The sequence below is a fragment of the Lutjanus erythropterus genome, chromosome 7 (assembly GCF_056507025.1).
Source record: "Lutjanus erythropterus isolate fLutEry1 chromosome 7, fLutEry1.hap2, whole genome shotgun sequence".
Classification (NCBI taxonomy): Eukaryota; Metazoa; Chordata; class Actinopteri; order Lutjaniformes; family Lutjanidae; genus Lutjanus; species Lutjanus erythropterus.
In genome coordinates, this window is record NC_139323.1 from 40,619,768 (window position 1) to 40,641,809 (window position 22,042).

At 40.5% G+C, this 22,042-nt stretch overlaps 1 protein-coding gene across 1 annotated transcript in view; it reads right to left on the reverse strand.

Annotated features, from left to right (window-relative positions):
* The window catches only part of nek7 (NIMA-related kinase 7), an 89,142-nt gene continuing 67,100 nt past the window's right edge, over positions 1 to 22,042 (reverse strand). Inside the window, exons 8-10 of the mRNA XM_084723786.1 lie at positions 18,628 to 18,722; positions 5,027 to 5,140; positions 1 to 1,928 (exon numbers count right to left, since the gene is read on the reverse strand). Coding sequence (XP_084579912.1) covers positions 1,818 to 1,928; positions 5,027 to 5,140; positions 18,628 to 18,722 — 320 coding nt within the window. The 3' untranslated portion in view covers positions 1 to 1,817. The remainder of the gene's footprint in view (positions 1,929 to 5,026; positions 5,141 to 18,627; positions 18,723 to 22,042) is intronic.

The following is a 22,042-nucleotide window of genomic DNA, read 5'->3' on the forward strand; positions in this document are numbered from 1 at the left end:
TTACAGAAATGGAAACAAATTTTACTGCAGTGGCAGAGAAAAGCAATATAAAGGAACAGCAATAAGGACAAAGTGTACAATTGCAAACAAAAATTGCAAACACTGTATTTGCAAGTCTCAGACAAATAACTACTATCAAAATATTCTGCTGACCAAAACAAAATAACTTACATTTTCTTGCACCTTTAACCTTTGATTTTGTATATAACACATGTTATTGAATGTTAATTAAAAAACATAAGAAACATGGGCATGTACAACAATTTGAATGACCGGTTAGCAGGCTACTTGATAATGTCAAAATAGAATTCATAAGACACTGAAATAAAGTGTTATCAATCATTGTTTACTTACTATACCTTTCATGTGGTATCATTGTCATTAATGTAAACCAGTGGTAGTCAGTGCTGGTCATTGGTGACACACTGGTGTAAACCTATTCACTTTAAAAAATAAAAAATTAAAATTAAAAAACACTGTTTCCTTCCTCCAAATGAATAAAACCCCACAGTATTAAAACTATAGGAACTTCTTCGCTATGTACAGTAAAACTAAATGAGTCCCATTGGTGCTTGTTTCTTTTTTTTCAGTAAAAGTCTTTGATATATTTTTCATAAAAGGTACCTTAACATATATTTAAACTGCTCTCTCCATGTGTGACTTTTCTCTTTGGTATCTTAACTGAGGACATAACTTAGGTAGTTACACTGTGATTTACTCGTAACATGGACGGCTACACAAGGCAAGGATCTGCTGTCTCTTCAATATATTTGTTATTTAACAAGACACTGCAAACTTACACAGCAACATTAACAATCATAGCATTCTGCCCACATAAACTACCTTTCTGGTGGGTCGAATGTATCTGCTGGACCATGATGAGAACTATTTGTTTGGACTTTGATTCTTTTACACGTCTTCATTGTAATTTTACCAGCCCTAAAAACCTCACAATATGTGATAGCCATATACCCCGGAGGAAATGTTTTTGGCATCAGTGACTAAGGTAAATAAAACTGCTTTTGTTGCAGCCTCTACAACTCTTCTAGGCTGTCAAAAAGAGACATTCTCAATTTTTCAAAGACTTTACATAGGTGTCAAAATGACTTACATTCAAAGTGTTGTGGAGACATTTGCCCATGTTCTCCTCCCGGCACATCTCTAGTCTACCATCTAAATGATCCTTCCTTTCCTAATACATTCATTAGACATGATCGCCCTGCCAGCCTTCCAGTGCCAGGGTAAAAAGTGCTACACAACAACGCTTCAACCGTCAATAACACTCTATTACGTCTCTCAGTTTTGCTGCCATTGAGTGAAAATCTCTCCACTCCAGTTTTACCTTTGTTCTCGAAGTTTTCGTGGACTTTTTTGTGCCATTTGCTGACCAAGGATATTTGCATTGATGTACTGTTTTGAGGATAGGGAACAGGTAACACTTAACTTTGACTTCACTACATGAAAGTACAGAGGACGTGTGTTTCAAAGCCATACATACACATCAGTGGGTTACAATACATTGATTTTCGGTGCTGTAACACTACTGAAGTCTAAGGAATGGGAGGTCCATCTGACATAAAAGTATAATCTTTAGAATCTTTATCCTGGGGCAGAAAAGTGTCGATGTCAGTCACGTTATAGACTGTACCATTACTCTGAAAATACAAATCTGTTACAGGTCCTACTTATCACAAGGAGCTCTAAACTCTGGAGTTAGTTATTGTATAAAAGCTGATAGATGTGTACGAGTCCAGCATGAAGAGCGAGGAGAGAAGTGGGGAGGAGTTCTGCAAGCTATAGTGTGTGTAACTCTGGGCTTAGCTGCCCTGTGTCATGTTCTGCATGTGTTTGGCAATGTCGTACACGTAGGTGATGTCCGGCCTCTTCTCCGGGTCGGGGTTGATGCACATATCTACCAAGTTCCTCAGCTGGTGAGAGGGACAGGGGGTGTGTTGGTTGGGGAGTAAAGAGAGAAATAACACAATCAATGAGAGCCAACTGTGGATTTTAAAAGAGCAGCTCCAGAAACGAACAAACCCCCGCTAACAGGGACCTGCTCGTCTTTTAATGAGCTCTTTCCATAGTGACAATAACGAGGCAACAAGTAATCGAGCTGTGATAAGGATGCGAGGCCGAGTTGGCGCACTAATCGCTTATTGGTCTGCTGAATCCACTTTTACCTGAGCCCACACACACACACACACACACACACACACACACAAACACACGCACACACACACACACACTCACGCACCCATGCGCATGCACACACTGCTGCCACTCCATTGCCATCCGGAGACAGCACATACACTTGAAGCCGAGCGAAGCGGCTGATTGGAGCAGATAGATAGACAGGCTCGCAGGCGGAACAGCCACCGCCATCATTAAAAAAAAAAAAAAAAGAAAAAAAAGAGGAGAATAAAAGATGGAGAGGAAAGAAAAAAAATAACATCTACGCGAGGTCGCTATGGTAACCGTCTGCCGACTTCCTGGCCGCTGTTGCGTGGCACCGGCTTGGACGAGTTCTCGTCAGCCGCTGTGTTTATATGTGTGTGTGTGTGCGTGTGTGTGTGTGTGTGTGTGTGTGTGTGTGCGAGAGAGAGAGAAAGTGAGAGAAAGATGCAAATTCAGACAGTCTGAGAATTAGTCCCACAGAATGGAGATGGGGGGGAGAAGAGATGCAGATATGTAAAATATTCATGCGCTTCTTTGCATGGCGAATGGGGTGGGGAGGGGTGTCAGGTGGAGGGAGGGGTGGTGGGGGGGGGGTAGGAGTTAGTGAAGGGAGGCGTGGGGGGGAAGCATAGACGGAGATGGTTAAATGACACAACAAAGATGAGCAGCTGACAGTTTGCTGCCGATCCTTCAGGAGCATTGTTTACATCCAGACAGGCGCTGCAGGCACCCCCCTCATCTCCATCTCTCCATCGCCCTGTCTCTCGCTCTATCATTCCCTCCCTCTTTCGCTTTGTCTCCCTTTCTCCTGGATGGGGGTGACATGCGGGGCAACGCAGAAGCTCACTGTGCTGTGTGTGTGTGTGTGTGTTTGTGTGTATGTGTGTGTGTGTGTGTGTGTGTGTGGAAAGGGAGCTCTTGTAAGAAAATATACACTTGCACAATTGCTCCTGCACATGAAAAACACACACATAGACACATAGAGGCGCGAGACACCTCACAATTAGCCTTTATCAAGCTAATGAAGTAAATACAACGGTATAATAAAAGCCTCTCTCTCAGGGTTTACCATTTGATTAGAAAGACTTGGATAAGGACAGCCACTTAAATTAGCCAGCAGTGTGGAGGGCATGGAGATAAAAGACACAATAGGTTGAACACCTTTTCTGCTTTATACCAGTGTGTTTACAGGTTTTAGCCCCATAAGTATATGATATAATGTATGCTTTACATTTGTGTTAACACATTAAAAATACACTGAGGTTACTAAAACACAGTGTCATGGTTTGTGATGTAAATTACATGTAGAGATGCATCAATCACAATCTTCTTGGTTGATTCAGAAGTTTGACTCTTACGCCCATGTTGATGTGTTATCAAAACCCCCAGGTGGGCAACGGGCTTTGAAGCCAATTTGACATAGTGGCCACATGATGTAAAGTGATGCAGGGTAAACCAGGAGTTAGCCACTCAGCCAAAGGAAGTTTCTACTGCACTTGGCTCCACGCGGCCGTGCAACACAGACGCATATACAGGAGCTCCATCACCAAAGTTGGCTTCATGCACCGCTGAGCACCTATCACAATGCTGAACGGAGGCCTGCATCCAGTGACATCACTGGACGCAAGGAAGAAAAACAGATGTTGCAGCAGGAGAATAAAGTTTTCTCTGTACGTTTACCATCAACACTGATTGAACATCAACATTTAAAGTGCTGAATTTTCCCTTTAAGGTTGAAAAACTCCCATATGTTCTGGTCTCAGGTTCTCAAATGTGAAGTTTGCTGTTTGTCTTAGATTTATATAACTGTCAATGAAATGTCCTCATGTTTTGGATTCTTAAAGAACATTTGTAGATGTATTCTGACATTTCACAGACTCAACAACTTATCAATCAATCAAAAAGTATTGGGTTTATCAATTAATACTGAAAATAACTTCCCTAGCATAATTTATGGTATGGGCTTTAAACGTGCAAAAACACTGGTATGTTCCTTTAATTAGATCACGGATGCCTTTTAAATATCAAGCAATAAGACTTTCTGCTTTGTAAGGAAACTCTGTAGTAACAGTTAACTCACAAAGCTAATAAAACACAGTGTCATCACTACATGGATCTCATACCTGCAGTATGTGTGTGTGTGTGTGTGTGTGTGTGTGTGTGTGTGTGTGTGTGTGTGTGTGTGTGTGTGTGTGTGTGTGTGTGTGTGTGTGTGTGTCTATGAGTCAGTGTCTGAGTTTTTGCATGTGTGTACACTTGATTTAATATATTTAAGAGAAAAAGACAGAAATCTTAGGGAAAAAAATGCCACCCACAAAAATAGGGCATGCAAACGCAAAGCCATGCACATTCATACGCACGTCAACAGCAATCAGCAATAAGGCAATCTTTAACCGCGGCCCGACTAGATTACATTTTTGTGCGTGGGTAAGTCTACGCAGAATTACAGCAGATGATTTAACATTTAGTTAGGGAAACATGACACTCCAGCCCATTTAGCTTCACCCCACTCTGCAGCGTGGCCAGATGCTTTTGATATGTGCATTTAATTTTCAAACGGCTAAAATCATAGCCGGTCTTTTGATCACAGGGCAAAATCATACTGTACTGTAGCTCAGACAGTTGGGTGGATTTCACTTGCATATAAAAAATTTACTTTAATCGTCAACACAAGTCAAAATCAGCAGACTGGCACAGAGAAAGAGAAACTGGCCATGACTGCTTAAAACAGTAGTTCCCCAAAGATATTAAGGATTTTCTTTTAAGTTTCTTTTAAGGGAGTTCTTTTAAAAACACGGAGCAGGTCCATACCTCCGTACCACAGCAGTAAAAGAACCGATGGAGAACTTACCTCCTCTGAGTAGTGATCTGAGGGGAGAGGGGGGTAGTCACACTGTTCTATCTTCTTACAAAGGGAGTAAAGGTTCATCTTATCCCCATAGAACGGACTCTGTAGGGCCGCCATCTGAAAAATGAAGATATGAAGGAGCAGGGAGAAGAAAAGCTGTGAGAGAACGAAGAACCTGAAACACCGATCAAACTTTAAACTGGTGCTACACAGACGACACCATAGAGAACCCTTAAGGTTCCAGGTAGAACCTTTTTTATAAAGGTTCCACTTGGAACCCTTTTCAAAGAGTTCTTAATAGAACATAAGGAACCTAGAACCATGTGTGAAAGGTTTCACCCAGCACCCCCTAAGAGAGATTCTACAGAGAACCATTCTGTGGTGTAGTGAGGTGTTCTACCAACAACCGTTCCACCTTCTAAGAGCGTTAACTAGAATCCACCAGGGGTTCTACTGAGAACCTATTTATATTACAAGGATTTTATTTGGAACCCAACCAGGGGGTTCAATGGAGAACCTTTTTATACTCCAAGTGTTTAATCTAAAACCCACCAAGGCGGTTCTGCTGAGAACCTTTTTATATTGCAAAAGTTTTACTTAGACACTGAGGGTGCTCTATGGGGAACCTTTTTATATTCTAAGGGTTTTTGCAAGAACCTACCCATAGGATTCTACAGAAAATCTTTTTATATTCCAAGGGTTTTATCTAGAACCCACCCAGGAGCTTCTAGTGAGAACCTTGGAATACTCAAAGGATTTTATCTAGAACCCACCAAGGGAGTTCTATTGAGAACATTCTTATATTCCAACAATTTTATCTAGATACCACTCTGGGGGTTCTACAGAGAACCCTTTTATATAATGGTACAAAGTGCCCTTGACATTTCAACAATCCTTGAAGAACTCTTTCTTCCAAAAGGGTTCTTTGAATGTAAAGTGTTCTTAATGGAATCGTTAGTCTTATAAAGAACCTTTGACAAACACCCTTCTTCAAAAGAGGGTTCTTCAGAGGCAAATGGTTCTGGGTAGCACCTCAGCCCTTCAGGAAGAACAGCTTTGGAACCTTTATTTCTGTGAGTGTATGTAAAAGTAGAGCCTGCACATATTATTGATTAAATCAGGGAGTGTTTGGGTGTGAGAGACAAATAAATCCAGACAACAAGTCGATAAGTCTAAACTTTTGTGTACATATAAAATCAGTACACACTTATTTATGTTTTTTTTTTTTTTGGTGGAATGAGCAATGGTCTAAAATTCAAGTGAACCAAAACTGAAAAATCCATGAAAGCTTCTCTTAGCTCATGTGTTTCCTCCTAGTTTGCAGGCACTTTCTGCTGCACTGCTTCGAAAAAAAAAACATAGTGATGAGAATGAGAGAAAATACAGAGTTAAGAAAGGAAGAGGAGAAGGTGAGGAAGAGGGAGTGCAGGCGTATGAGAGGACAGAATTTTTCAGTTTGCTGGAGCAGCGAGGGAACTGTATCCTCTGGAAAACAAATGCAAGCAAGCAGAGCGGAGGAGAGGCGAGGCAGATGGGAATGGCAAGGAAGAGTGGAAAGGATGAGGAGATTTTTTCTTGGGTGGAAATAGGTGAAGAATCCCTCCTGCCTTTCTAAGAATAGAAAATGTAGCATGCCATTATAGCCAGGCTTAATAACTGACTCAGTTTCTATGCATGTGCATGCATTAGGTGAAGCCTGCAGCAGACTTGCATAAAAAGCAAATTCTTATCTTTTTGTGATTTTGTGCTTTTGAAATAAAGACTATGTTAGGCTTATGTGTTGGGCCAAATTGCATAAGTGATGATAAATAAAGATGGTTGGATTAGCTGTCAGTGTTGATGATGATGAGCTGCTCTGAGATCTTGGAGTTTGTTGACGTGGTTTTCATTTATTTACACAGGAAGAGGTGGGTTGCATCACGTGTTTAACCAGCATGATATCAAAGCAGTTTTCTCTGGGTAGCAAAAGGCTGCACAATCAAATATGTATACTGTATGCAAAATCCCACATTGCAATTTCATGCCCTGCAGCTGTTAGGGCAGAGCGCACTTCTGAGCACCTTGAAATGTTGCTGTATGTCTCAATGACTTCTGGGACACAGGAAGTGTCTTCTGGACTAATGTGAAACAGAATCTAGGGCCATTAATCTGCACATTAACGCAGAATAAAGAATATCACCTGCGACAATTCTGGGACAGTACAGAAATAAAATCACAAATCACAAAATAATCAACGCAAATTTCCAAGTAGGTTTTATTTGGATAAACTGACGACATGTTGGGAATCTAATTGGTGACTCTCGCCTAAAATAATATTAGGGTAGCAACTAATGATTATTTCAGTATCAATTAATCAACCGATCATTTTCTTGATTAATCAATTAGTTGTCCGGTCCATAAAATGTCAGAAAATGGTGAAAAATGTAGATCAGCCAAAGATGACGTCCTCAAATGTCTTGCTGTGTCCACAACCCAAAGACATTCAGATGACTAAAGAAAACAGAAACTATTCACATTGTAGAAGCTGAAATTAAAAAAAGACTTTTTTCTTTTGAAAAAATGACTCAAATTGAATAACTGATTAAAAAGAAGGCAATTAATCTAATGACTGACAACCAACTGATTAATCCACTAATTGTAAAAATGTAAAAACTTAATAAAGTAACATATAAACATGCCCAGGAACCTGCACAGCTTAAAATATGACTTAACTCTGAATTTTCTCACCCTACAATTAAAATTAACATCATATAAAGCAGAAATGTAATATTAATTACTCACTGCATGTGTGTATGTTCACATTTGCAGTGGCACAGCTTTACATTCATCTTTTTCAAAGAAGGAGTATCAATCAAGTCAGCAGCAGTAGAGCTGAAGGCAGCCGAGTCTGTATTTTCTCAACCTTTGACCTCTGTCGTCTGATGACAGAATCTGCATTAACATGCAGTTATCTGTTCATACAGGTTAATATTTTCCCTACATGTTACACCCTTGTTAAATTGAGCAAGGTGTGTTAACATTTGGCTCTGTGTATAAATGGTCACAAACCAAAAAAATAATATTAATACATTTGGGTTTTTTTCTGTTGTGTTCCTTCATTATTACTGGAGGATGTACCGTATGTGTTTGACAGCCTGTTAATTGTTAGAGTGAAAGGATGATGAGAACAATGAAGGCTCACTACTGCGCACACTTGGCCTTAAAATGACGTCACCAGCACAAAACGGCAGCGGTCGTATCCAGGATCACCTCCTCCTACAGCGTGCAGAACATGGGACCTTGGCTTGGGTCTTGAGGAGATGCAGCAGTTATTTACCAATAAATAACCTAAAATGTAAACATGCTGCACGTCATGGCTTCGTTCACAGCTAATTAATTCCATACTGAATACAGGAAAGTAGTGTAACTGTGCCACCTGACAAAATATGTGTAAATAGGACCATAAAGGAAACAGAGGCAGAGTAACAGAAGCTGTCTTTTAGTTACAGCAGGGACCAGCTGCCCTATTCCACTGTGTGTATGAACATTTTGGTAGCAATCAAAGACAACACCAGGTTATTTCTTAGCATTGCCTTACAAATGGTTTCCACCTCGGAGTTATAAAAGCGCACTCACTGGACCACCTACGTCTGCTACTTGCAGAATACTTTAAAAAAAATAATAAAAATTTGTTATTTGGACTCTTCGTCAGATTACCCCTTTAGTCACAAAAAACACTACTACTAAAAAAATCATGCCAAGTGGAAATTGGCTCACTTTGTTGCATGTAGATACAAATGTAACCCTTGCCCAAAAACTGCCAAGCACATCACCAACTTGTAGGCAGCTTCTTCATTTCAGTTTTCACTGAAAAATGTGTCACACACTGATGGTGCAGAGACAGAAAAGTTCTTGTTCCCTATCGGGCAGATTTTGACAGAGTCTCTGTCACAGCTTCCAGTGGGAAGTCAAGATGACGGCAGCAGAATCTCAGTGGGCCGTCTCTCCTCTGGACATCATTTACCATCATGCATTCATCTGCCCTCTTAAATCAAACGCTCACATTAATACTGTATGTCCTCACAAAAAAAACACGTGAACGCTGAGTAAAGAGGATCTCCTTCTCTCTGTCTCCGTCTCTCTGTGGACACCTCTCTCCCTCTGCTGCAACGACAACAACTGAGACGGGCGCAGCAGGAGATTGACAGTGATGAGATGTGTGAGGAAATGTGTATTCCTGCATGTGTCGGCAATGATGCACTTCCATTACTAACAAAGCCTCATATCTGTAACCTAAGATTTCAGATTTTGTTCTGCAGAGATTAAGAGACAAACACAGACACAGAAGCATAGACACAGGCACATAGAGAAATTATACATCCATGAAAATGCAAACTCAGAATTAACACTAGGGATGCGCTAATACCACTTTTAAATGAGCTTCTTGTGGATTAGTTCTGCTGTGAAGAGTACAGGAAGGTGCTGCAGTAATGTTACATAAACAAGAACATTTAATTTCTTTTTTGTGGCAGAAAACACAACACACACAGTAACTATTATACAGTGATCAGAGGTGATCTACAAACTGTATAGCTGACTGAAATAAAGTAACTGATCCTCAGCAGTGACCAGTGGAAACTGAAAACTTGAATATGATGATACAGTCATCTGCTGTATCTCACATGAATTCATGTATATAATCAATATATCGGCCAGCCCTACTGAGAGGTGGGATTGCATTTAAATGAGCACTTCCTTGGTCAGCGTTTTGATTGTCTAAACCTCCAACAATTAAATCACAAGCTCATCTGCCTGTAAATACACTGCTGTGATGTCAGAAAACCTTTTGATTTTATCGTCAGACATTTGCCACAAAGGTCAACGGACATCTTGCACTTTTATGTCAGAAACTAAATCACTTTCCAACCAACAATCTGAGCACTCTCATAATGCAAAAAGAAAAAAAAAGAAAAGAGGCCAGTGCCAGTTGGACTCAGCTGGCTTTCTCTCTAAAGGGTATGAGTTGATGTGCCCATGTGTGTGCAAAAAATGCTGACTACTAGCAGTAAAAGTTGACTTCAATAACTTTGAAAAGGTCCGTTAATTGCTCTACAACAAATATATTTACACCTTTTAGTGCTGTAGACGTAGTGGATGTGTGTCCCAAAACTATAAATTTCTCAGCAAGCAAGAGGAAAAAGGAGAGTGAGACAGAAACAGACGGAGAAAAAGAAGAAAATCAGCCAGCTATAGACACCGGGAGGCAAAGGGTTAAACAAGACCCCATCGTATTTTCATGCATCTTCTGCTTTTGACAGATGAAAAATGTCAACTGTCCTGTTTGTATTTGGGAGTTTTTGCACTATTCATCTGCTTCATTAGTGCCTGCTGCTCCTAGCCCCTGACAGCTGCCGGCCCCCTGCTCTCAGCACGCACACACACATGCACACACACACCTCAACACACACACTTACTCCTTTTTTCAGACTGTGTTGTCGCAATGGGTTAGATGATTGACTCACTCTCTGACCTCTGAGGCCCTGGTGTGTGAGTATGAGCCTGTGTGTGTGTGTGAGTGTGTGTGTGTGTGTGTATGGTTCATTGATATTCGAGAGACATACAATGCACACGCATGCCTGCTGTCTGTCTAAGGGGTGTGAGCTGCTGGTGGCAAAACACACACACGCACACACACACACACACACACACACACACACACACACACACACACACACGCACACACGCACACACGCACACACGCACACACGCACACACACGCACACACACACACACACTCCCTCCTTTGTTCCTCGGCTCTTCTTCAGCTGGCCAGGCTGTGCTCTCCCCAGCCCAGGCATGTAAAGCCAGCATCCCTGTCCGTGTAAAAGGTCTGGATGGGGCCTTCCAGCTTAATTAACACTGATCCCGCTCTTCTCTCTCCAGCTTCTCTCCCTGTTCGCCAATTAAAAGGAGCTGAGAGAGGCTCCCGTCTTCTCCCTCCACCTCCCTTTATCCCTGGAGCCCTTACAGCCTGGGTCCTCACAAGTTACTCATTTATAGACACACATATAATTATGATACATCAAAATAAACACCTAGATGGTAAAACACACACACACACACACACACACACACACACACACACACACAACATAGATGCATTTTTGTATATATTCTCTGTTTCACACACTTTTTCTCTCTCATACACATGCACAAACTGTACAAGTGAGGAGAGCATGACTTTTTTATGTGCTCATTGGTCCTTCATGTGGTTTTATGATGATATATTAATCAAGGCAATAAGTCACAGTGTAGGGACAGTCATTAAAAATACACCTACACCCAGTGGAGTCATCACTGCTCTACTTCAACACACTAAAAAGGGAAGACGGAGCGAAGAAAGATGAGAGGATGAAGAATGGACGGGTGAATTAAAAGTGTCAGATGGTTCCAGTGGGTTGAACCTTTGAGGAAAACTGCTAAAGTATGTGTTCTGGTGTCCCTTCTCACTGGAGCTAAACTGAGCGTTGGTATTTGAAATTGTGGAATTTAAAGGAATAGCTCACAACTGGAAATAGGTGGAAGCTGCTAACCTGGTTTTATCCAAAAGGTGACAAATCTGCCAACCAGCACCTCTAAAACTCACAAATCACTTTAATCCATACAAAAACTAAAGTATAAAAAAAAACAACAATTTGTAGTTTTAAAGAATTTTTTTTTCATATTTAATAGACAGATATCAGATCACGTCTCTATCACGTCTCAGCGAGAAAGTGGATACGTGTGTTTCTCAAAATGTCAAACTACTCTGGCACGATAGCGCCAGAAGTGCACAATAAATGAATGATGAATTCAACTGACGCCATTATTTTAACATTTCTATAGATACCATGATAATATAGTTATTGTGAATTCGTCTGGCCACGGTAATTTATGTTGGAAATCACGAGAAGCGATTCTTCGGTACCGACTCAACGCCAAAATTCTGAAAATGTGACAGCATTTTTTTTCCACAGTACTGTGGGTACTGGGATGCAATTCTTCCAGAACTGACGGGAACAGTATATGTGCCTACAAGTGTTCTAGTCTGTGGTTGAATGCCGAAGGAAGAAGAACATCTTGAAGAATAACAAGTTGTTATTATTCCATGCTGGTAGGCGTTGTTGTCAAAAACATGATGGCAAAAAAAGTGCAGCTGGAGTGACAGCTCCACATCGACTTGAAAACATTGACATATGTTAGAAATAAGACAATGACAGCTCCCTAAAACTAATGGATCTCAATCGCCCCCTGGTGGCTGGATGCAGTATATGTTTATATTTTTCCCCAAGATGGTTTCTGTCACTTTAGGTAGTTCTTATCACGATGTATGTTCAAGTGTTTTAATTAGTTAACCGATTATATAAAAAGGGAATTTCATCCTATGATTGACAGCTGAGCTCTGCTCTCGATTGAGTTGGCTGACTGTGTGGGTGGGAACTCGAAAGCAAAAACTCCAAAACTGATCACAACTGCGCAGACTCTGGCTCCAAATGTTGTACAGTGGGGAGGAAGTGGAGCCACGGCAGCCATCTTTATTTAAGATCAATGGTCAAAAAGAGTGTGAAGACAGTGAAGAGTCACGTATGGAAATACTCTGCAATTGAGGGAGATCATAAGGAATTAATAAAAGAAACCCTGCAAAAAACAATACGCAAAAGACAAAGGAAGAAAAACTTCCAACTTAGCAACTCAAGACATGCAGCTGGTGAGCGAGATTCAGTCCATGTTAACGTTGCATTTACAACGTATCCAAAGCGTTATCTTTATAATCCTTGACCTGAAATACACACACCATCATTTTTGCTTCAGACACCTGCCGATACTGTCTAGTTAACTATATTCCACAAACTTTGTAAAGGCTAATGTAAACGTAATGTAACTATAGCTCACAGTAGTTATAAGCTACTGTCATGACTCCTTACTGTTCAGTCTGTGTCATCTGTCATTAATGTACGTACATGAAATTTATTGTTTTGTTTTGTTTTTAATATGGTGTCAAAATTGGTAAATATCACTGGTATTAGTATGAATTTGGCACAGCCTGATACTGACACTGGTAGGAGGAACATGTATCTTAATGCACCAAAACTACATGAACTAGATAAAAGGGTAGCAAGGCTATCCACAGGCAGCAGGCTTTGTTTGCAAAACCCCCACTCCCATTTTCAAAAACATATAGAGAACTAGCCACAGGGCCAACTCATCACATGCAAACGCCAGCTGCTGAGAACCCAGCGTTTTTAGGCCTCATAAAACCAAGAGCAAAACAAGAGGGGAGGGAGAGGACTAAGGCAGGAGGCATGAGACGTGGGCACAGTCAGAGGTATGGATGGCTGAGCTCCTACAGGAAGGAGACGCATTCCTGTAAAGCTTTTCAAGATACTCTCCCTCTCTGCTAACCTTTATACAAAACACAGCAACCACAAAAACATCCGTACAAGCTGGAGACCTACGGTGCGTTTAAATGCATCTCTTTTACACAGAACACACTGAGCAAGAGGAAGAGGGTTACTAATAGAGCCGGGACAAAACTGTTATCTCCTGATTTAACACTATCACGATACTTGGGTGCCCATTCGATTTGTATTGCGATTATTAAGCATCGCAATTCTACAAGTATAGTGATTCAATATTGTGATTTCTGTTCTTTTAAACACAGGACATGAAATACTTGAATGATACATTTCTAGAAAATGTCTAACATAATTACATATAACAGATTACTTCTCAGTCTTTATTTCTTTCACTTCATTTCAGCAGCATGATTGCTGTACTACATATAAAAGTAGTAAATAAAATACTTTTTGAAGTAAACTGGTGCACTCAGCTGTTCCTGCTCAGCAAGCTAGTGCTAAAAGGAACAAACAAAAGCCTTTAAACTAACGTTCACATCGTAAACTGAACTTGAAAAATATCCTTTCATCACCCTGGACTTGACTGCATATAAACGTGGTAAATAAAATGCACAACTGATTGAAAAATGGTCAAAGGACACTAATAAAAAAAAAGTTACACTACACAAACTACACAAGCTTTCCGGACCGATGTTCAGTTTCATGTAATCTTACAAACAACAACAACAACAATGATCATCATCCTCATCATCACAAACATCAAGAAAAAAGGAGCGCTGCTATCGGTAGCTATCCAAATTCAGATGTTGGAATCGGATCAGAACTGAGAATAACTGGATACGTAAATTTTTCACATCAATGGTAATTCCCATTAACACTTAACAGCGAGCTAATGGCTTGAACTACTTATTTTTATATATAAATATGTAGATATACATATAAATAAATGGTTTCAGCAATTCAGAAATAAGTTGAGCAATCATAAGAAAAGGGTCAATTGTTTTCTCCCCCCACTTAGTTAATAACATAAGATATAAGAAGGTGGTTTTGACAGAGATCAGGAGGAGGAGGAGGAGACAGCACTAGGAGACCGCAAACACATAGGCTGGCGTTTGACCGAACCCCCTCCTTACCCTCCTGGTCACCCTGGGAGACAACCCCGGCGACTGCAGCATCCCTGTTTACTGCAGCGTAGGGGGTTTGGGTGAGGGGCACAGGGCAGGGTCAGGTGATGTAATGAGGTTGGACATGGGGAGAAAGGGATCAAACAGAATGGGAGATAAAGATAGACGCAGATACAATGACCAGGTATTGATGGACAGACCCTTCGGACCCTTACCCAACCCCCAGGCACGAGAATGAAAAAGGCAGGCTCTCTCAAATGGAGCCGTTTCACACATAAGGAAACAAACTCCCTGGGTTACAGGCACACACACACACACACACACACACACACACGGATGGACACACATACAAAAACATACACCAGCACCATCCTACTGTACGTTCAGAGTAAAATCAATGAGCACCAAAGGGATCAGGCGTGGATTTCTATGTGAATTCCTTATGCCTGAAGGTTAAGTGAGGAAAAGGGGAGGCATACGGAGGGGAACATAGCAGAGAGGAGGAGAATAGAGCAAAGAGGAATAGAGGAGAGAGTTTTCAGAGAGAAAGAGGCAAGTTTCCTGACACTGAATGCACTGTGGAGCTCCTCTTACCATGAAGAGTGGAAAGCAAGGGTCTGCTCTTCAAAGAGAATATGCATGGCGTGGTGAGCACTGCTCTGGTAACAATAAGGTTGTAAAATCTTTATCTCCACAGGCTCCTTGCATGGCTCACCTTGACCCGATGGCTGGAGTTCTGTCTCTGCTCTTGTACCTGCAGTACTTTCTCTCTGAATGAATACCCCCCATCCTTTTCTTCTCTCCAGCAATCTATAACCCTGCTCTCGCTATTTGTTATTTTCCCCTTCCACTTCTTCCCCTCTGCTCTTTCTCTCACTCTAACCTTCTATCTCCTCTTTCTTTTCATTCTCTCAGAAGACTTCTACTGCCTTCTCTTGCTTCCTATACTGTTCCCATATAGATTCACAGACTTGTTCACCTTACATCTTTATTCCACGCCTCCTGACCTCCTCAGGGGAGAGTCTCCCTCTATTTTTCCAAATTTGCTCTCTGGTTCTTCCCTTCCCTCTCCTCATCTCTGGTCTCCATCTTGCTTTCTCAGTGTTTAGTCCAGACTGTGACCCCTAGCAGTCGTCCTAGGGGTGAAAGCGATAACGGATCAATGGACTGTGCCCCATCTGAAACGGTGCAACAATCAATGCTCAGGCTGCACAAGCAGCTCTATGACAGTTTCACAATGAACCGCTTCCTCATCAAAATACTGAGAAAAATCAAAAGAAGTCAAGTTCCACCATGGACAGAATCTTCAAGCCAAATGTTTGATGATTTTTGAGGGACTTTATAATACCTTCAACTCTCAAGTATGTAAGGATTGTATAAAAGTTTAAAAATAGTGTCCAGAGCATCTGATGAGCTCTGTTTTATGTCATTACTCCTCTCTCCTTCCTTGTATTCCCCGTCTGTATCTCTGCTGATGCTGTCAAATAAAAGCAAAAATGCCTGCCAAAAAAATCTTAGCAACAAATCAATAATGTCCAAATATATGGCAACTGATGATACAATTAGTTAGTAAGGACCACTGTGTAGGATTTAATTGGATCTAACGCTGCGCTTATAGATTGCAAACACCTCGCCTCACCCTCTGCTTCCAAGCGTGCAGCATGGTTTTATATTTTTCATTTGTTTATATTTTTAGTTTATTTTGTTTTCAATTCAGTTTAATTTGAGCTAGTTTCCAGAGCGGATTTGCTCATTTCAGTTTAGTTTTCATGACAGCTGCATCGATTAATTGATTATTAAATTAATCTGCAACTATTTTGATGATCGATATGATATGATACAGGAATATTTGTCAGGGACAAGACTGAAGTCTAGGTATTACAATATAAACATTTTGTGAAGGCAACTGAGTCATATGTTTAATGAGAAATCCAAATCTCAATAAACATAGGCACCAATGGCACCTAATGCTTGTTGTGTTGACAAATTTGACCAAAGTGATAAAGACAAAAACTTGTCTAAATCATTTAAGTTTTTCCTTAAGTCTTGTTTTTATAATTTTTTAAGTACCAAAAATGTTTTTCCCACCTAGTTTTAGTTTTAGCTGAGTAGAACACTCTTGGCAAGTAAGAAAACCTACAGTGGTTGTGAAATACTTTTGTATATTATATTCCATTTCTGCCACATTCTGCCAAGAAACAGCTGGGGTGGTTAAACAATCATGGTACCTGCAGAAACTATGGAAGAGGAGTAATATAAACTAGAGCAATGTGTTTTTTATTAACAGTAAATGTAGCATCCTCCATGTAAAAAAAAAAAAACAACAACACACACATACACCACACATATAAAGAGTACAAAAACAGAATGTGACCTACAGCAACCACCGCTCTCAGCCAACCACAGCCATGAATTGCCGCAGTGCATTGTGGGGAACTAATTAGCATGAAGGACTGTGGTCTCTGAGCAACCATGACCTGCAAGCTGAGCTAAAACTTCTTCCTCGCGCGTTCTCCACCTCTATGCCTGAGGCGCTGTGCAGAAGGTGCAGTCACTGGTGCGTTGAAATGCAGCCCAAGTGATCAGCAACTCAGGGGAGCCGGGAGAGAGGAGGGGAGGAAAATGTGGGTGTTTCCTTGGCCGACAGTGTGCCTCTGAAAATGCGTGTGTGTGAGTGTTCAGTGCATGTGAAGGTTGGCAAGGTGAAACATCAGATTGACTGCTATCATCCATGTCTATCATTGTTCTGCTCCTCACTCCTTCCTCTTTGTTCCCTCCTCCCGGGATTGTTTCCACTCAGTGTGGTCTGCAGCAGAGCCCTGTGGTGTGTTGCTCCTGACTAATCAAACTAGTCAGTGTCACTGGGCGGCCTTATCTAAAACACATGGTCATGTCAGTTCCCTTCACTCCCTGGCTTTTCAACGTTTAGCAGGTTCCCGGGCAAAAGAACTTTAACTCAAAGAGGCTTCAGGCTTCAGCTCAGCCAGACCACAGCCAAAGAAGAAACAGGAGACAGCAGGTAAAGAAATGGAACATACCGTTTCAATAAAATATTAACACAAAGATGTGTGTATTTTTTAATCTGCACATTATGAATTGTGGCAAAGGTGAATGTAAATACAGTATAACCATGTGGAAAAGAATTTTACTTTTACTCGTGTATGCATTACACTATGTAATCTACTTCACTACTTTTAAAATCATAATAAAACAAGAGCCTGCTATTTGAGGAGAATAATTTGTGTTTTTTTAACACCGCTAGTTTTACTTGTAGTTCATTTTCATTACTTCTAGTAATATTTCAGTAATGCATAGGGATGCATCTGAAAATGTTATTCAGGAAACCATAAACAACGTGATGAAAACGGATATTTCTTCCGTCCAAAGGTGCTTGTTATTATTCTGGAGAAATTTCCAAAATGTAAGGCAATAACAGTATTGTATTTTATGTATATATATGTACATGTATAATATTCTAGTACTGTGAACTGCATCCCATCAAGAAACATGAACACAGCATCATTACAATTTAAGATTTTTCCCTCTGACTGAATTCTTTTTTAATATCTTTACTGTTAAGACTTCTATCTTCAATGCAAAATCTGCAGAATCTTTAAATTTCTAAAACTTTTACTTCAGCTTCTTATTGTTCAATATCTGCCAGTGAAAGGACAGATTGTGAGGTTAAGTTCAGAAGACTTAGTTTAGTTGTTAAAAATAAAACTGAAGAGAAAGAGAGAGAGATAAAAAAAAAAAAAATACTGGATCAAATTAACATGACTCTGAGTAGCTATACACCACGCCCATGTCCGGTCTTCTGTCAAAATACATGTACAGAAACAAGTACAGGTACAGATAACGACGTCTCTGTGCACCTGTAGTATTGTAGCAGTACTTCAGCCTGAGTACAGATTTTCTGTACTCTTTCCACCACTGAGAAAAGTGCATGAGGATATATTTGAATATATTTTCTCACCGTACTCTATTATATGTGGGATTGAGGATGGTTTGTTTGTTTATGTGTGTGTCTGAGCCAATGTGTTCTCATGTCACTCCTACAGTCGACTGCAAGGTGACAGTGTGTGCACACATTCCCATAGTTTACCTCGTAGAGCAGGCATCCTAGCGACCAGATGTCAGATTTGAAGTTGTATCCGTTTTCATGTATCCTCTCCGGTGACATGTAGTAAGGAGTACCCACTGGAACACAGAGGGAGAGGAGGGGAGGGAGCAGGAGAAGAGGACAGAATGAGATAGACACAGGTAGAAACAGGACAAAGAGAGAGTGAGCTTTAACATTTTGCATTGCAAACCCATCCTTCCCCCAGTTCATCAACATCACTGACACCCCTCACACAGTACGGGAAAACAGGTGAGGAATGGAGGTGTAATCTCAACTCTGACATGTTCAGAGGGTGGGATACTCACCATATTTCAGCGAGAGCTAAACAAAAACTAGAATTGCCAACCTGCTGTTTTATGCCTCCACCAATCAGTCATGTTCCAATTTACATCCACGTCTGTATAATATATGTAGCGCAGACTCTAAAGGGATTTAATAAAGGGTATTATGTGTATTTTTTATCACTCTATTGAAATGTATGATTTTGTGAATAATTTCTATTGAGAAACATGCTGTAATTAATTAGAGAATTTTTTACAGAAGAGTACAGAGAACTGATAGAGAGCTGAATGTTACATCACAGTTATTATGAAAAGTGAAATTCCTGTAAGATTTAGCACTGGCATGTTTTGTGAGATCACAGTGACCTTTCACTTTATCCTTGAGTCCAAAGGGACGTTTGTGATAGTGTGTTCATCCTTGAGTCCGAGTGGACCTTTGTACCAAATTTGAAGAAATTCCCTCCAAGCCTTCTGGAGATATCATGTTTATAAGAATGGAACAGACATGAGGTCACAGTAACCTCGATTTTGACCTTTGACCAACAAAATATAATCAGTTCATCCTTGTGTCCAAGTGGATGTTTGTGCCACATGTGGTGAAACTCCCTCCGGGTGTCCGTGAGATATCGTGTTCACAAGAGAGGACATGATGTCACAGCTAACTCTGACCCTCGACCACCAAAAGTTCATCCGGGAGTCCAAGTGGACGTTCTGTCAAAGTGTTCTCAAGATATCGTGTTTACAAGAACGGGACGGATTGCCTTTAGGTCACAGTCATCTTTAACTTTTTAACTTTGACCTTTGACCACAAAAATCTACTCATTTTCACATCCATGAGACTGACGTGAAGTCTTTGACCACCCACATCTAATTCATTTATCCTTGAATGAATGAATGAATAAATGAAGTGGACATGTGTGCCAAGTTTGAAGAAATTCCATCAAAAATGAATAAAGATATAGCGTTAATGAGAATGGGACAGACGGACAGATGGACGAACCAAAAACACAATGCCTTCAGCCACAGCTGTCACTGGCGTGGGGGCACAGAAAAGCAAACTAGAGGGAGACTTTAAAGTGCATTGCCTAAGTAAGATCAAGTAAGATTAGATTTAATAAGGTTAGATATCATCATGCACACTCATACAGCGCATGCAACTGCACAAGTACCACAAAGTTACATACATATGTACAGCAGACATACTCGCACACACTAAATATACATAAATCAGTTTTGATTACTGGGGCTCAGTAATGATCTGAAACAGTAGTCAGGGAATACGCCTAGGGAGCAGCGGTGGAGCCTTAAAAGTTGGCCCGTTTCTGGTTCTGGTTTGGAAACTCAAGAATCCCAAACTGCCATGGCGACTGGCAGAGCTCCAGAGAATCAGACCTTCACCCAACTGGACACAGAGAGGAACCGCAGCTCAACATCACATTCATAACACAGTGCAGGGAAATTTGGATATCTGCTGCTTTCTTAGCTGAATCTGACTGGCTGCTTTTTTCATTTGCTTTCTGTTTGCTGTGATTTCCCATGTAAAAGTCTATCAAGCACATCCAGCAGAGGTTTTATATTAATCACATGTGGTTAAAGGATGGAAATTTTACCAGACCTCTAACCGGTGCTGAGCGGCTCTCAGACTCTGCTCAGTCCAAATCCTCTCAAGCAAACATGTGAATGGAGGCTTATTGAAATATGAAGATGACAACCACACACAGGCTCAGGCTGAGTCGGCATGACAATGTGTGCAGGCATCACTGTAGAGTTTGTGTTCTACATGTCAAAATAATCAACATCTTCTTACATTTTCCCAGGGATTCATACTGATTATTAACCTGAACACTGATTTGTTACGCTTAAACATTGGACCTAGATTACTAATTAAGCTCCTTGTGTTTCAACAGAATAGTCTAGATTTTTTAGCGGCTGTACTACCTAAAGCAGATACCGACTTCAGTAAATCTAAACGTACCCTTTAAAACACCAAAGTCACACAATAACAATTGCACGCCACTTTCCTAACATCCAGACTGATTTCAACCTAAATGGATGGGACAATTACACAAAGAAAAGACGTTACAAGACGTAATAAGAAAAAACAGATGATAGACTCGACTGCCAAGAAAATGTGAGTTTCAGTTAACTTTGCACAGAAACAGCCAGTAGAAACTTTTTACTTTTATACTGTGAGTACATTTCAGAACTTTTTCACTTTTTCTTGAGTGAAGAAGTTGAATTTGTAAATCTACTTTTACCCGAGTCTTTTTTACACAAGTACCTGTACTACTTGAGAATGTTTTACGAGTGTCTTTTGTTGCTTCTGCTTATACTGTTGAACAGTGGTGTCCCATTGGAAAAGGCTGACTGCAACGTAAAGCAGTGAAAACATTTTAAATATAGTGAACATTTAAAGGAGAAATATGTAATTTATTTACTGGACTAAATGACAAAGACATCTAAATCATAATGGCCATGACATGTTGACTGAAATACTGGGTCCATGATACTACTACAATGCTACTACCAGTACTTTAAAATTTCCATTCTGGACTGGAAGGTCTGTTTTTGTTTTGGCTCGTGTGACTCTGCACACTGCCCGTTTCAGGTTTATTCACTTTATTTGGGGCTAGCATTGATACCAAATTATGTTAAAAGTTTGTCAAATGAGTTACTGTCTGTTTATAACTGATAAGAAATCATTAATGATGTTTTAGAAGGAAGATTTTTAAAGTTGAGTGATAAGTTAACAGAGTCTGTAAAGTTGGGTCTTTCGTTTTTTTTTTAGATGGATAAAATTACATGTTGCTGCTGAGCCTGTCCACAGCATTACACTGATGAACTTCCTACACAGGTACTCCAGCTGCTTTACCAAACTGGGAGTGCGCTCACCTACATCTTCTGTGAGTCAAACACATCAAACCCTCGACTTAAAAAAAAACAAACTTAAATTACATGAACACTGAATTCCAAGTCTGATTACAACATGAGATAGATTACATAACGTTGCACTGTTTCATTTCTTCCCCTCTGTTTATGACTTAAAACTCTTCATGTTGTGTCCGACGCTCTCAGGTTTTCAGTCCAATCAAACAAGACAGCGACTCATTTTCCTT